The sequence below is a fragment of the Melopsittacus undulatus genome, chromosome Z (assembly GCF_012275295.1).
Source record: "Melopsittacus undulatus isolate bMelUnd1 chromosome Z, bMelUnd1.mat.Z, whole genome shotgun sequence".
Taxonomy (NCBI): Eukaryota; Metazoa; Chordata; class Aves; order Psittaciformes; family Psittaculidae; genus Melopsittacus; species Melopsittacus undulatus.
Window position 1 is genome coordinate 58,236,298 of NC_047557.1, and position 16,338 is coordinate 58,252,635.

Here is a 16,338-nt window from a genome sequence, read left to right on the forward strand (position 1 = left end):
AAAAAACAGGTTCTACTACCTATTCTACCCCACCTTAAAGCTTCTCACAACCACGCCTCTACACCATCCTTTCCCTGTTATTGTGACTTATCTTTAGCTGTGTACCACAGAAACCCTTACCTCCCCCCCCCCCCCCCCCCCACTTTCTACACTGCCACTGCACCCTGTACGGATGGTCCTCCTCCTGATCACTTTGACCAGCCACTTGCACCTTCCCTCTGACTGGCCACCTGGATCCTACCTCTTGCTTCCAGGCAAAAGAGATGGCTTACGGGCTGTGGCTGGCCTCAGTGGCATAGGCTGTTCTGTAGGGGAGAACAGGATCTGTTTGAGAAGCTTAAACTCTCTTATTTATGAGCCTCTGTTTCACGTTAGCTGATTGTTGTAATAATTCCTAAAGTTCCTTTTCTGCCACACATTAACATCATGTCAAGGCCAAAGTAATGGCTTGTTTCCAAAAGGCATGATACAGTCAGACACTGCAAGAGGATATGTGCTTTCTGCTAACACATCTACCTGATTAAAGAAGTGCAGAGAGGCATTGTTTCTTTTTCCTCCTCACATATTTCCATGCGCTGCAGCATGTATGAATGGATTGAGACAAGCATGCTGCTTATCTAAAGAGGAAAGCCTGGTGTCAAGAGTTCAGGGCACTTGACATATCATAAAATTAGCCTTCAGCAAACAGAGTTATGAAAAGCCTTGTTTAACGCTAGAATTGTGTTTATGTGTTGAAAGACGATTTATTTCCTTGCTGTAACTAATTTAAAACCTCACGCATACCATTGTGATGGGCATTAAATTAGATGTGAATGCTGACATGTACTAATCAGCAGTTAACCACCCACAAAAACCATGTTCCTGCAGGGAACACTTTTGAAATCACACAGGGGTTGGACAGCCTTTCTGAGGCTTTCAAGTACCTGTGGAAAAGACAAAGGGTGTAGTCTGTGGGGCCCAAACATACTCATGAGGGTGTGCCATAGGCCTACTCATTGGCCAGCCCAGTAGTCAAGAGTCTCTGCTAGCCCCATGATCAACAAAAGCTAGAATAACTTGGTATCACATTTTACTCTTCCTCTCTTTCAGCTCAGTTTCTTTCATTGGCAATCTGGTTTTGCCAGAAGGCTATTTCCAATTCTTCCGCTCTTCTATAGTCAATTGAGGCTGAGATTTAGGATCCTCTTTTTTGCCTCTGTCAACATAAGCTGGGGAATAGATAGCAAGAGATGGACGCATGCACAGGGTCTTGTTATGATATCATTGCTGCTTCATGGAAAGAGTAGACAATTTTATTGCACTTCTATGTTGTTCAGTAATCAGAAGGATGGTCAGATCATAAAAGTTTTAGTTCTTAGGACAGAAAATTGGTATGACCTACTTTTAGGAAGACTTACAGTCTAATAGCAGAGAATCATAGAATGGCTTGGGTTGGAAGGGACTTTAAAGATTATCCAGCTCCAACCCACCTACCAAAGGAAGGACACCTTCTACTAGACCAGTTTGCTCCAAACCCCATGAAACTTGGCCTTGAACACTGCCAGGGAATTGGCATCCACAACTATAATGATGAAAATATGGAAGGTAGGGCTGGCAGACACTTAAATATGGTAAGAATATGCCAAAACAGTGAAATCCTTCAATTTCTACAGTCTAGCAAAAGTTTGTGTGATTAATTTTGACATCAGTGGAAGCAATAATCAAACTGTGGCACTTTAAAACCTTCTGTATAGAAACAGAGCTTACCCACTTATTACACATAAACAAGTACTTAAATGTTTGCTGAATAATAGATGCTATTATTTGTTTCTTTAAAATGAAATCATATACTGAAACACAAAACAAATACATGAGCCTCCTGAGGCTGGTATCCTACCTAAATTCTGACCTGGGTAAGTATGTTTCCTTTTCTCTAGCTTCAGCAAGTGTTTGCAGCCTTCTTGTGTTTGTGGAGTATTTCACATTCAGGTTGTCTGCTCTCATTCTTGGAGATAGCTACCTTGTCATGGCAGATGACCAGTAGGCACATGATTCTTCAAGAATAGTGAATAACTGAGCTGGCCAATTATGCATACCGCAAAATCAGTATCAGCACCAGCCTGTATGCATTGCTTTGCATTTAGGTGCATTGAAAACCGAGATATGATACATTTCTTGTCAGTGACGGGTTTATGCCCTGGGGAGTAAGCAAAAAGTTTACAAACTTTATAAAAGTTTATAAACTTTATAAGATCACAGTATCAATCTGGAGAACCACAGCCTTGCCTGGAGTTGCTTAAGCTCCTGCCTCCAGCATATCAAAAGATGTTGAAAATAAAATTAAAGATAGGTCATGTTAGAAGTAGGTTAAATGAGCAGCATAATAGAGTTACCCACCAGGTAGGAATTATGATAGTACTTAGTGTAATACAGTAAGTATTCTGCTAATGTGCAAGGGTTTTTTTGGGGGGGAGGGCAGCATGTAAGGTGCAACTCTAGGTAATTGCATTGACACATGTGGATGGCAAAACCCGTCTGTCCATATGGCAATTGATTTTGAGTGTAAACGACTTCCTTTGTGAAATCTACACCAAGTGAAGCCTTAAAAGGTCTTGCTAAGGAAATAAAATCAAAGTGGGGTCAACCCACACCCTGTTTCCAAAATCATGCTGAACATTCACTTTTCTATACTTCTGTAGAAGTCACTCTGGGTGTTAGCATCTTGGCAGAACTACAGGACTTTCAAATGCTACACTGTCACATTGTCATGGGTTATATTTAGCCAACGGGTAAATAGAATTGCCCTTTATTTGCAATGCTGTTTGAATAACAGAGTGCTGCGTTTCCTTTTTTTTTTTCCTTATTTTTCTTTTTTTTTTTAATATCTTTGGTGGTTTTCTTTGTATTCTTCCCTTATGTTTTGTTTTAGCTTCTGAGTTTTGAGACCCCCGCTAAGTAGTGTGGACATCTTGATCCCACTGAAGTCATAATAACTCTGACTTGGGTGTGATTTATTATTGTAACAAGTTTTCAGTCTGTTTCCAATTGTCAAACATAGAGCAGAATTGTTTCCAGTGAAGCACATGAACTAATGGAGTAGTTTGCTGGATTGCGGCTGGCTTTGATCTATACTGGATTCATCTGGTTGGTTTGTTACTGTTTACTTCATATTTTTGTTACTGTATGCTGAGATGCGTTGCAGCCAGCAGCTTACACATGGGTTTAATAAATGAGGGAAAATATGATAGCACCATCAGAAATCAGCAGATCTGTGCCATGAGGAGGGCATGACACTTTCCCCCTACGGTACCTTAGGTGGAGGAGCTTTTATTTGCTCCCTCCCGCCTACTGGAGGATGCCATCATTGTTCCTATTTTGCTGACTGTGACCAACAGCAGTCCCCTGTTTCTCCAGCAGCTCCAGATAACCGTTTTGATGTATTGCTGGATGAACAGGATTTGCACTGCCCTGCAGTCCTGCTGATACAAAATGCCTCTAAGATCCTGCCTTTCCCATCCTAATCTACAAAGGAAACAGGAAAAAGGAACTTAAACTCCCTGTACTCAGACAGCAATGAGACTGTTCCAGCCTGCACCAGTGCTATGATTTCTTGTCTGTGACTTGTAAACAGCATACCACAATGGAGAAGAGTAACCGGTGAACATCTACCCTGAGAAAAGGATACTCCATGAGCGACTGTAGGAACTGGATGGATATATTTTGGAAAGCATGGATGTTTTAGCACATCTAGCTCTATACGGATTCAGCCTGATGATTTCAGGTAAGACTTTGCTTTAATATCTATGGTCGACCTGTCATGCCTTTCTTGTTTCTCATGCAAGGTGCAGACAAAGTGCATGACTCCCTGCTCCTTAGTTCAGCACTTACCTTTATAGACAAGTACTCACATTTGCTTCAGTGAGTCCATTTACCTCTCTGCAGCCCTCTTAAAGCAAGTGAGGGCAGGATTGTGGCCAGGCTGTTGGGGAGGGTTCAGCCACATGTAGAATCTGCTCCTACCTCTTTTTAGTTGTTGAAGTAGTTTGTTGACACAGAGACTACAACAGGGTTTCTCTTCTGTCTAATGGTATTAACTTCTTCACAAAGCTCACAACTTTGAAACCATTGGTGTCATTACCCAAGAATATCTGCTCTGTGTCTGATTTTATGAACTGACTGTGTGGTGGGAAATGTGACATTTCTTGGTATTCCAGTATCTGATTTTAGACAAGCTTTTAGACAGACAAAATTCCAGAACTGGAATCTATGTGAAAGTCAGTGGACAGAAAGGCCACCTTATAGAAGATCAGTTAATAACAGTTCAAATACAGCTAAGGAGTGGTTCAATATTACCAGCAAATCAGAATTTAGTCATAAGACACCTGCAAAAAAGGTACACGGTAAGTCTATACTAATGGAAACTTAGTTTATAGTGTTCAGAGAATTAATGTTAGAGACAGTTTGCTGAAGGTATCACTAGCAAAGCCCTGAGGAAGCTTGTTCTCTTGCCATCAGATTCTTAACTGTTCAGCATTTGTGTGTTGCTTTCACCATCCATGTTATGATTTTCTAGACAGTTTGTTCTGGGTAATATACCACGCAAAATCTGCAAAACAGAAATAAAATTTACACAATAACCTTAGACTTAACTCATTTCCAACCATTTTATTGAGGTATGTATATGTTCTTACAGTCAAGCAAAAAGTAATGTGCTATAAAGCTGCAGGTTGTCCTGCAAGAAAAACCAGAAAGTGGCAAGAAAAAGCAGAAGTCCCCATTGCTGTGTAACTAGCTTTAAAATTCACAAATCTTCTGGATTAGCCACATGCAAATACCTAAGAGAAATTGTGAACAAATGAGTTTGCAATTTTACTTTTGGCACCTATAAAAGGCTAGAGATTAATACAGGCAAAAATATGTGTTTATCTGTTGAGTATATGTTTGGTAGTATTCTTATCTAGCCTTTGACGTAATAGTCTACATATTGTTTACCAAATCCTCTTTTGTAGCTTTTAATTGTGCACATTGATTCAGCCTATTTAGCCTTCAGATCACTCCAGCTTTTCACTTGAAAGGGGACAACCTGGTGCTGTAAGCAGCATGAAAGAGAAGAAAAGGAAGTCCAGTTATCCCAGATCTTTTTCCTTGTTTCTGCTCTTCCTCTACATCAAAACATACACCTAACCGACACAGCAGGCAATGGACATTTGTTAAATCAGAAGTAGGGGAAGAACAAAAGTTGTCTGCAGAGATTAGCTGTAAACATGGGCAGTGCAGACAGCTCGGTACTGAAGAGCTGCCAGTCAGTGCCTTTTCCACAGGGGCTGAGCAGCGAGGTGTGTGCTGTAGTCACACCCATCTCAATAGATCTGTCAGCTTTCCCGCTTTTGTTTGAGAATGATATCATGTTTCCTGGGGCAAGCAGGGGAAGACAATGCAATCCCGTTTTCCTCTAGATACTGCAGGCGGAGTTCAGGAAAGCAGGATTGACATTCCCTGAGCAGGGGAGGCTTTACACTCAACGCAGGCAGTGAACTGGCTTAACCTTGTCCCCAGTGATCATGGGCTTCCCTGGGTGTGTTGCTGGGTAGGCACAAAATCCACTCCACCCTTTTCCAAAATGAAGACTGTTGGCTTGGCTCCTGTTACGAGAAATGGCCACTGATTTTATGTCTTTTGTTGTTGTTCTAATAACAGTGCTCCATTTGCAGCTAAAGATCTGATTTGGAAGGTAACATTCAAAACGCATACAAATGCTTACTTTTGCACTGCTTAACATAGCAAATGTCCAGTTAAACTGACAAGGGGTTGAATTTTATCCTATCAGGACTTGTGAAACTAGACTGAGCATCACCACACATATTTCTTTTGGTTTATTCTATTCAACATTTTGTAGAATCAAAATGATCCTGGAATCCATCCTGCAATCAAACCCCAAGGTTGTGATTAGGCCAAATCTAGTTAAGTTAGTTCGGTCCTGACCAATGAGAGCTGCAGACTCACCTATTCCCTTGAAAGGCAGAGGAAAAAGCAAGGAATGAGTGTCAGACCTCACCTTTTCCCTTTTAACATCTTCTAATAGTCTGATAATTTGCTTTCAGATTCTCATAGTGGCCTAACTCTCAAAAATGTTCGTGTGTAAGCCTTATTTTAGCAAGATGGCCTCCCTCAGTAAGAGACTGTGGAAGCAACAATTAAAACCAGTTTCAAGTCCATTTCTTTGACTATTTCTGGCAGGAAACAAATAGGTTGTCCAGTGTCTCTCTTCTGCAAGACACACGGAATCTTCTGTGCTATAGCTTTGTTCTACCAATAATCTTAAATATAAAAATACTGGATTTCTTTTTTTGTGTGTGTGTGATTTGACTTTGGACCCATATATGGTAAAGACTCAAAAGGTTTATTTAACCTTTTAAGAAAAGGTAACAGTGGAGCTAACAGTGGAGTGGCATTCAGTGGTAACTTTCTAACATCCCCATTGATGTGTTTTCTTTGGGATCAATATGAAAAAAAATCAGATAAATCGTGTATATTATCATTATTACATGACACATTTACATATTTATAAATTTAAGCAACATACATTACCATACACACAAGCACTGTTATGATGCTGTAGGCTCTTCAAATTTACAAGAAGTTGTGATTTTTAATTAGAGTGGAAAAATTCTAATAATAGTTTTAAGACCTGTTTTTCTCTTGCCAAATTTAACTTAACCCAAAGAAAACCTATATTAACCTCTGGTTAATAGATACCTGTGACCATGAGCAGGCACTCATGTTAGAATATTATTCTTTCCATAATTAAAGAACTAGGCCTGTGTGAGTATCTTCAAACATGCTGCTGTCAGATCAAATCATGGGCTTAATTTCTTGTCCCTGAAAGGTATTTGATTTGTGAGACAAAGCAATCTCATCTGCCTGCCACACTTAGGTTATTTACCAAGAGGGAAGAGTATCCTGGAACCTTTTCCATGAGTCTGAAATTTACATGGAATTTAGACTCTTCTTGAGATGTAGCCTTATCTAATCCAGGAAAGATGGTCCTGCCACAGGGATCACTCATTGAATATCTGACCTGCTGAATGTTAGTGTTTCTGCACAGTTCTGTTAGGACAATCATGATTTACAAATCTGTCTTATGGGAGAAAGAGAGCTGTTCTGGTTTAGTTACCTTGCTGCCTATATGTTTGCAAAGAAACAAGTTCCAGCTGTGAACTAACTCATTGTTCCTTGACTTTGCAGCTAGAAGGCAAAAACAACAGCAGGCAGCTCTGTGCACTGACCCTAAGTAGAATTACAAAGGTGGGATGATTCTCTCTGGTTTGCCCTTTTATTTTTCTAGCTTTGCAGTTGGCTCTCAGTATATGCCTGGTTCAGACTTAGTGAGAGGTAGAGTAGCTATCAGGAAGCCTGTGTTCCCAAAGGCCATTTCAGCAGCCAGGAGTAATTAGGAGTGAAAAGGCATTGCATCAGACTCTGAGGAATAAGATCGAAATGAGTGAAATGAAATCACACTACATTCACAAGTGTTAACATGTGTTATTGTTTTAGATGCAGATTTTATATATATATGTACATATATATATCTATTAGATTTTGGGAGTATTTAGTCATAATTAAGCTGGTTGGATGGACTTTTTTTTAATTTCATTTAATGGAAAAATTAAAGTAACATTTTGCAACAGTCTGATACAAGAATTTCGTCTGTAAATCATTATGTGGACAAGGGGGAGCATAGAAGTCAGAAGGACTGACTGCAGCTAGCAGCTTGCTTTAGGGCTTAGAATTACCTGGGTTGGAAACCTGATCTGTATCGGTCACATAGTTTTGAGCCTGCATGCCTCAGACTCATCTCTTAAAGACGAAACTCCTATTTGTCTTGCCATGGAAAACCAAGAAATCATTGCGATGTGGAGAGCGTTGGGTAGGCATAGAAGAAATGAAGAAAAAATGTATTCACCTTCCACTTGTGCGACAGATGCACAGTTCCATGGTCAGCTCCCACTGTGATGCAAGACCTAGATGGATGAAAATCTTCGAGAAACTGTAATGAAGACCTGTCATCCAAAGACAACATCAATCCTGTGCTAGTGGCAAGATCATACTTAGGACGCTGTTCCACTGCGGTTTTAGTGGAGACATGTGGGGAAACTTGAGACTTTCCTGTTAAACATTCAAAATGCTGATTTTTTTTAGGGTACATGTTTGATAATTGTTCTTCAGCTAACACCCACAGTAAGAACATGCACTAATAATGTTAAACAAGGGTCATATCACAGAGAAGTAAAAAAATCCATCAAAATTAATTTTGTAATTCAGCCCTAGGAAAGGCAAACACTTTCAGGGTATGAAGATATTAGGAATTTATTATGCTCTGGAAGGGTTCTGAAATGGTTCATAAATGACTTTTCTGTAATTAGGGGTAACATTATATGTATAAACTTTTTACTTCAAGACTGGTATTTTGTTGCCTGGTATTTATTTTCTTTTTACATTGTGTCAGCCTGCCCTAAGAAGTGGCTTTGTTAATTTCCCCTTTGGACTGCAACAGGTCCCTCTTGACAGTGCAGTTCCATCTGTGCTTCTGACTGTGCTGATGATTTTCTTTTGTGTTATTTTCAGGCTGCCATTAGTCAGGGCCCTGAGCCTCATTAGTCACAAACTGTGTCTAGCACCAGAAACAACTCGCATTACTTGGAAAAATCAGTGGCTAAGTGAGAGTAATGTACAGGCAAAGATGTGTTAAGAGTATGTCCATCCAGCAGCCAGCACTCATGGGCATTTCTAGACAGTTAACCTTATGCATGTTGTATGCACTGACATATGCTATGAAGACTAATTGATTGCCTATGTTATTTTGCATACTTCATCTTGGTACATGCACAAAAGCAACATACAGTATACTTATGCAGTATACACAGTGGTTTCATAATGTGATTTGTAAGCACCACCCTTGTTCTGAACATACTTATTCTTGCTTGCAAGTACTTTCTTGATGGTAGTATCCATATTTGGCTAGCTGCAATTCCAGACAGATGTAGCTGAACTACAAGTTTGTCCTAGTCAAGCTATTCCACATGCCTTATCCTTTTTCAGCATTACCTAGCATATTGTCAGCTGTTTGGTCCATGCAATTTCTGTTGATCCGTTGTATTCTGCTTTACTTGCTTATGGAAGAGAATCTTAATCTGTTTGGGTAATAGTAACGTCAGCCTTGTTTTCCTGTGGAGGACTGAGCTGTGGGAGGAAAACTTGACTCACTAGGAGAAATTACCTGAACTGCTGCTATCTTAGTTTCCCAGGACACTAAGAGACTACTGAGCCCATACAATGAATATGTGATTTCAAAGCTCCCCCTCACTGTTCCCTCCCTCAATTATTTGTTTCTTTAAAGCGTGAACAAAAAGTAACCAAGATTGATGAATGTGGAGTGCACAGAAAAAGGGAAATAAAGATTGACAAACTCTGGTGCAGTATATGTTCCACTCTCCACATGAAAAATAGTGCCAAATGGCTTGATTATCTTCCAAATTAGGTAATTAATAAAAAATAACTTTAAAAGATCAATGTGATTTATTAAGTACTTCTGGAAGAATTAACCAAAAGCTATATCTTTTTGGCAAAATTGCTTACATGATTGCCAACTGTGTTCCTACATAGATAAATTATTTTAAAGTGATGTGTGATTTCTACAGAAAAATACAATTGAGGAGGGTACAACTGAACCTGGACTACAAAACATGATACAGTGAGAAATGCTGAGATGCAGGCTATTTAGCAAGTTAAGTTTGTTCTAAATCAAACCATCTTCTTCCAAGCAGGGGGAGTGCCTGGTGGTGTTTTTAAAGAGACTTGAAGGAGAAAGGGTTGAAGATTTGATAGTCTGGGACATTTGTTTCCATTGGTCTCAAAATGATTTTTGAATACTGCAGTGTGTGTCATATGCAACTGACTGCTTTACTTTCAGCATAACACCAAACATAAACCAAGCACTGATTCTATTTTTATCCCTTTTATTCCCCTTGCTTCGCCTGATGAAAAAGAGGTGTAATTTACTGGAATTTTCTGTCTTTCCCTCTTCTATTAAATTATTAGTACTTTTAAAATATTAATCTTTTCACTTACCTTTTGTCATAACTCTTCTTTTCCTTCTGTTATGCTCCAAACACCAAGGGAAGGACTTCCAGCTTGTAGTCACTTACAATCACAGAATCATAGAAGGGCCTGAATCATAGAATAATCACTTCAAGCAATTAATAATAAAGCTTTATAAATATAAGGAAAACAAATACACTATTAGATGTGCAACGTCTAAACAATTTACTGTCTTTCACCAGTACTCAATTAATAGCTAGAACATTTACTCAGAAATTTGCTTGCAAATACTGACTAGTGATTAAATGTGTCTGGGGGGAAGTGGGATATGGTTATCCTTTACTTTGATAGAGCTGATCCTGCTGTCTGCTTCTTATGTTAGCCACTCCACAGCACTGAACACTTATTCGATTACCAAGCAACTTTGCGAAGGCCTCACATTAGGCAGAACTTGTTTTGAATATTCACCGTGATTTTCCTGAGGCCAGACAAGGGTTAACAGAATAAATTTGGAAGTATTTGGGCAGGACTTTCTGAGACAAGAGGACAAATCATAACATTTCTCTGCTCTTGTGAAACTTGTGTATGTACTCATCTATGGCATTAACTATCTCAGCTCAAGATTGCTGCATGGTTTTATTTCCTAATTAGTGTGCCTATCACCAGCTCTAATCTAGAAAAGTGATGTTTTAAACTCTAGCAGAGACTTTCTTGTTCTTTGTTCAAACTTATGTCTGGGATGTGTTCCAGGGAATTCCTGAGAGCTGTTTCTTCCAGCTGGTCCTCACCAAGTTTTGCTGGTGCAGCAGAGCACAGAAAACGTGATGACCCTGTGCCTGTATGAATGGCATTTCAATAGGGAATGAGACCACAGAGGGGCTCCAACAACAGTGTGATACACACTAATTCTCTGCTCAGCACAATTTCCCCAGGAGTACATGTACTAGAGAAGTTCTGAAAAATACAGCCAGGTGTAACCTAGCAAGGGAGAGCACAACCCTGTGGTCAAAAATGAGTGGAGAGGAGCAGCAAAAGTCTCCGTGCATTCATTTTGCTGTCTGGGTTATACTGGGTGTGCTGTTATTTAAACTTACTGATTTAAAGGATGTCATTTTCCCTGTGGTGGGAGAGCCCAAAGCACTGAATCACAATGAGTAAATACTGGGCAATGAATCCACCCTGCATGTTACCTCCCATTTCCAACATTAGTTTTTTGCAAGTGCTCTGTCTTCTCAGAACCTATTTGCACGCACAGCAAATTGCCTTCCTGATAAGGTCAGTTCTTCAAGGACCAGGGCAGGAGTCAAAGGAATTTTTCAAGGAAGCACAGAGAACTGTCATGGGTACAGGGACAGCGAGTTTCCTGTCTGTATTTTTGTGCTTTACTCAGAGAGCTAAATCCTGTTGTCCTTATTTGGTCCTTATATACTCAAAGTCTTCATTAATATCAAGGGTAGGATTTGCCTAAATTTTGCTAGACTAAGTAAATTCCTCTTTAGCAGGGCCAGTTGGGTTATTTTAAGTTGCATTACCAGAAAGAGATGCTGTAGGAATCCCTAAGCATAAGTATATTTTACACTTTTCTGGTGTTTTTGTTTCCCCCAGTCTGAGGGTAGCAGCTCTCAGTGGAGTCAAAGAAAGCATTTCTATCACCTCAGAGGCCTAGGCTGATTTAAACAGGCAGTCCTGCTAGATTCTGAGTTGAGCAAGTGAGTTGCCTTCTAATCAGTGTGCTGCTAGAGTACTTTTTTCATATTTTTCTTCCCCAAAATGCACCTAAAGCACAGCTGTTCTTACAGCAAAGATTTCACTTATATATATTTTAATTTGACTTATATATATTTTAATTTCTGCTCGCAGTATATTCCAGCTGTGAAACCTTAGCTGTCAAATTATGCCTGGCATATAATTCCATACTTATGCATAGGTATTACTCCCTTTTAGACAAATAAAGACCTTCTAGTGTTTCTCTAGAAGACATGAAACTTTACTTGTGCTCCATCTGATCAGTGCAGGTGTCTAGGTTACTCTGCAGTGCTTAATATGACAAAACCCCACATATATTTAGACAATCAGTCAGAACACTACCCATCCACCAGTGGCTAGATTTTGGTTCATCTGGAATAAGAACAAGAGTAATAAGCAATATGACTGAGCTGTGATCTACACTCCGATTACACAATTTGGTTACTACGGAGAAACAAAAAAGCTTTCAGCAAATGCTGTGAATCTACTTTGCTATTTCTTGCATAGGAATCAAAGGCAACATGAAAGTTAGTCCTCAAAACTCAGACTTCTACTGCTTTTTCTTAGTGTATTAAAATGTTGAGATGCAGGGGTGGGGGGAAAGTATTCTTTTCACTCTCCAATCTGTGTTGGAGCTGGAGAACAGAGAAATGATAGAGAAATGAAACTTGAACCCTGGAAGAGCAGCCATCCTCTGTAGGACCTCAGCAACTTGGGCCCATACCCCTGTACTGGAAAGACATGTGCAGCTCTGTGCCCTGTGGATGCTAGGCACAGTCCTGATCTGCAGTACCCTGCCTCACCTCAACACAGATCAATACATCAAGTCACAGAGTTTGGATCCAGATTTGATTCCAAGTTTCAAAGAATTCTGCAGAAATTAGGATCTTGCAGTTTATGATTTTAAGATGCTGTACCTGACATGTGATCCTTGCTGAAAGAAACTGAAGCCCTCTGCTTTCAATGTTGGTTTCTGTTGAATTACATCTGCCTTCAGGTGATGCATCAGACCCGTAGGGAGAGCATGAATGTTTCTCATATAAAAGCAAAAACATTGAGATAAATGCCCTACAACATGAATGCATGAGTGTGGTCCTGTTTCCACCACTTACTTATGTAACTTTGTTGGAAGGATTAATTTTTGCACGTGCAGCGGGATGGACGGACATCTACAAACTGCACCTTTACACAGCACGCAACTGGGGTGGCCCTTGCACCCTTTTCCAGAAGGCTTCATTTCTCCATTATGTAACCACAGGTTATCTGGGCTGGCACATTAGAGGGTGGTAACTGTGGCAGGCTGGCTGGGTGTGGTGAGCGTCAGTGTGCTGTCAAGATACTTAGGTCCCCAGAGTGGCTGCTGGCATTGACAGCAGAGGAGGACCTCCTCCCTTGGCCCTGAGCACTAGAGAGGCACACGCAAAGACTGCAGTCAGCACTCAGACCTTTCCACCTCCCTTATCTAAGACTATACCCCTTCCTTCCAATCTGAGGAACATTTGGAAGCTGAGTGGCACTAAATATGAGGTGTCTCTGTGTAAATACAAAACATACATGTATTTAAAGCAGGAAAATAGATGTGGTGAATAAAAGAAATCAAGTATTCTTCCTGTTTCATCTGGAAAAAATGTTACAGTTTCCCTTCTCCTTACTCTGAATTCAAAAGTAAAGGGAAACGCCTGTTATTTGCAAATTGTTGATTATAGGAGAGCTGTATTTCCCTCCTACTACGCGCATTTCAACAGCTGAATCTGTAGCACTCTGCCAGAGACTGTTTTAATCAGGCTTGTAGCTACCATTTTCAAATCTCCCTGTATTTCTGGCAGTTCTATTGAGCAAAAGGAGCCATTTCAATTGATTTAAACTTAACCTCATAAAAAATGGTTCTACTAACGCTGCTGACTTACTATTTGTTTCTGAGAAGGCTTCTTTATGCCATAGTTCTTGCTGCTGTCTGTCAGGGCTTCAGATGGTTAACCTGTGCATGATTATGAAATCATTAATCCCAATTCATAAAATAGCTGTCAGAAAATACTAAAACTGTTCAAAGTACTGCTATTCGCATAACCAAAAGATATATCTGCTCTATATCAATTCATGTGTATTAAATACATGTAAAGAATGTAAAAGAAACACTATCAAACTGACCCTGAAAATGACCCCCTGACCTTGTTACCAGCACCATACTTCAGACATCTATGTACATGTCTAACTATTCAAGGATATGCCTGCTTCTGCAACCCATGGTTTTCCAAAAGAAATTCCACAAGTCTGTGATCTTATTTCTTCTTCTGAGAAGAATAAGCTCTGTCTGTTCATGACATAAGAAGTAAATCCTAAAGTCAGTGTACTGGAATAGTTAATCTGTAATCTTTCTGTTTTGCATAGAAGCTGTGCAAGAGAAACCCTGAGTAATGGGTGAAACAGCTTACCTGGTGATTTGATCAGCCACACACACAAACTCTGCAGTAAACTTTTTCCACTTGCTGCTTTTTTCCTTAGGTAAAGTGGAAGCAGCACTGGACCTCATACTGATCAATTCATTCCCTCTGGTGGACAACTCCGAGACAGCACTTATCTGCATCACTTCCAAATGGCACTCCCGTGAGTCTATCACGATAGACAGAGACCAGGAAGATGTGACAAACCAACACCGGGAACCACTGGAAGTCAACGAAGATCTGAAGAGACCAACAGCCAAAACAGTGGTGTGGAAAAGGGAACAGGCTAGTGAAACTATTGGAGCATATTACTGTGAAGGGAAACTCAAGGATGAGGTGACAAGGATTCACACCATGAAGATGCCACTGAGAGGTACTGTATGGTGGTCAGATCAGGATTCTGTGTGTCAGTGCTTGCAAGGCTGATAGTTATTTGCTGGTTGACACCGGTGGGCACCAGCATAGCAAGGCAGTCTGGAGACAACAAAGATATTCTTGGCTTAAGCCTGTGTTTTGTAACGAAATGCAGAGACAATTGGTTGATACTAGCTGCTAGGCATTTCCTCATGGAAACCAGTCAGACACCTGTAGGTATTCTGCCTGTGTCTGGCTACTGCCAGGAACACAAAGCCAGGTGGCAAATAAGATAAGTACTGGCCTCACTGACCCCACAGAATTATAATATGCTAACTCCTGCACTGGCCTTTTCACATGACAGACCCTTGATTTCTAAACATGCTTCCATTGTAAAGTCTCGACATGTCTGAGGTGTAGACAGCAAAACATCACTACCCTTTCCTTTATAAATGGGCAGCCTGAGCCTAGAAAATAACTACCTTGCCTAAGGTTCAGTAACACTACAGATCAGCCGCACTCGATCAGCACAGTCTGTGTCAGTATGAGAAAACCCAGTTCCGCTCAACACTGGAAAGAAACTCCAGAGAAGTTTTCCAAAATCTAAGAGGGTTATTCACAAAAATAGGCAGTGCATCTCACTATTGACTTGGGTTTGGGTTTAAGGGTAGGCACTGTAGAAAAAGAAAATATAGCAGAGATATAGCGGGAAGAGAATGTGGGATTTCCAAGGTCCAGCACTCTGGCTGTTAAATTACATCTTCTTATGTTCAAGCTTTTACTTGTCTCTGTATCTCACTGGGCTTCTTGGACAAGTTCCAAAGAAGAGATCACCATAAACTACAGATAAGTGCAAGAAATGTTGGAGAATTCTCAGCAGAAAATCAACTTTTCAAAACTTCAGCTGATTTTTCACAGACTTGACTGTATTTCTAATGTTTTGTGCCAAAGCAGCTGGTCTGTGTTGAGACTTGACACTTTTAATCTTTCTTCATTAGGTTTTAGTAAGAACCATTACCACTGTTGGTATCTCCTGAAATTATATAGCAAACTTAGACAAATAGATTTTTTTATTTCTCAAAGCTACACCTAGTGTCTGTTTGCACCTTATAGTATGGGAAAGTTAGAAGCAAGGTTGGCAGGGTAAGTGCCTTTTTCACTCACTTATGTTTTCTCTGACTAGTCACCAAGAAAGCTCTGCAGGTGCAGGCTGACAAGTCTATTGTTTTTAAAAGAGGTTGCAATGAGGAGACAGATAAGATAACAGTCCATGGAAAGCCAGTTTGACCCTGCCTGTGTGGCAGAATGCCAGTGAGCTGAGCTGTCTCTGACTGTCATGTACAACAACCTCTGTGAGTGGAAGAGTGTCTTTTGAATCAATCTGGTTTTTGCTCTTTGTATCTCTGAACCTAGGAGCAGGGAATTTAAAGTAATCAAACTTTGAGAGCTTCCTATGTGACCAAAGTTGTTCTAACCAGAAATAACACAACCCCCACATCAGCAGTAAGTAGGTTCCTTTGGATAATTCCGGGGCTGAATCAATTTCTCAGATTTTCTCTGCAAAAGCTTCCACTGACAGAATTTGAGCTAGCAACTTGTTGGTGAGTGCATCTAATCTAATCAGGCTAGATGGGTGAGAAAGAGGCATAACAGAAATTCTCAAAGCTATTAAAGTGCACAGAGAGAGGAAGAAGAGGTCAGTGAAGGACTGTGAGGTTTG

At 40.2% G+C, this 16,338-nt stretch overlaps 1 protein-coding gene and 1 long non-coding RNA gene across 2 annotated transcripts in view; one reads left to right on the plus strand and one right to left on the minus strand.

Annotated features, from left to right (window-relative positions):
• Positions 1-3,421: 3,421 nt before the first annotated feature.
• The window catches only part of TEK (TEK receptor tyrosine kinase), a 40,368-nt gene continuing 27,451 nt past the window's right edge, over positions 3,422-16,338 (plus strand). The window contains exons 1-2 of the mRNA XM_031054242.2: positions 3,422-3,760; positions 14,326-14,637. Coding sequence (XP_030910102.1) covers positions 3,709-3,760; positions 14,326-14,637 — 364 coding nt within the window. The 5' untranslated portion in view covers positions 3,422-3,708. The remainder of the gene's footprint in view (positions 3,761-14,325; positions 14,638-16,338) is intronic.
• On the minus strand, positions 4,673-14,504 carry LOC115947434 (uncharacterized). The gene is made up of 6 exons (XR_004081358.2): positions 14,256-14,504; positions 13,731-13,801; positions 10,108-10,206; positions 9,085-9,219; positions 7,943-8,039; positions 4,673-5,621 (listed from the first exon to the last, which is right to left on the minus strand). It is a non-coding gene; the product is annotated as an uncharacterized lncRNA (long non-coding RNA).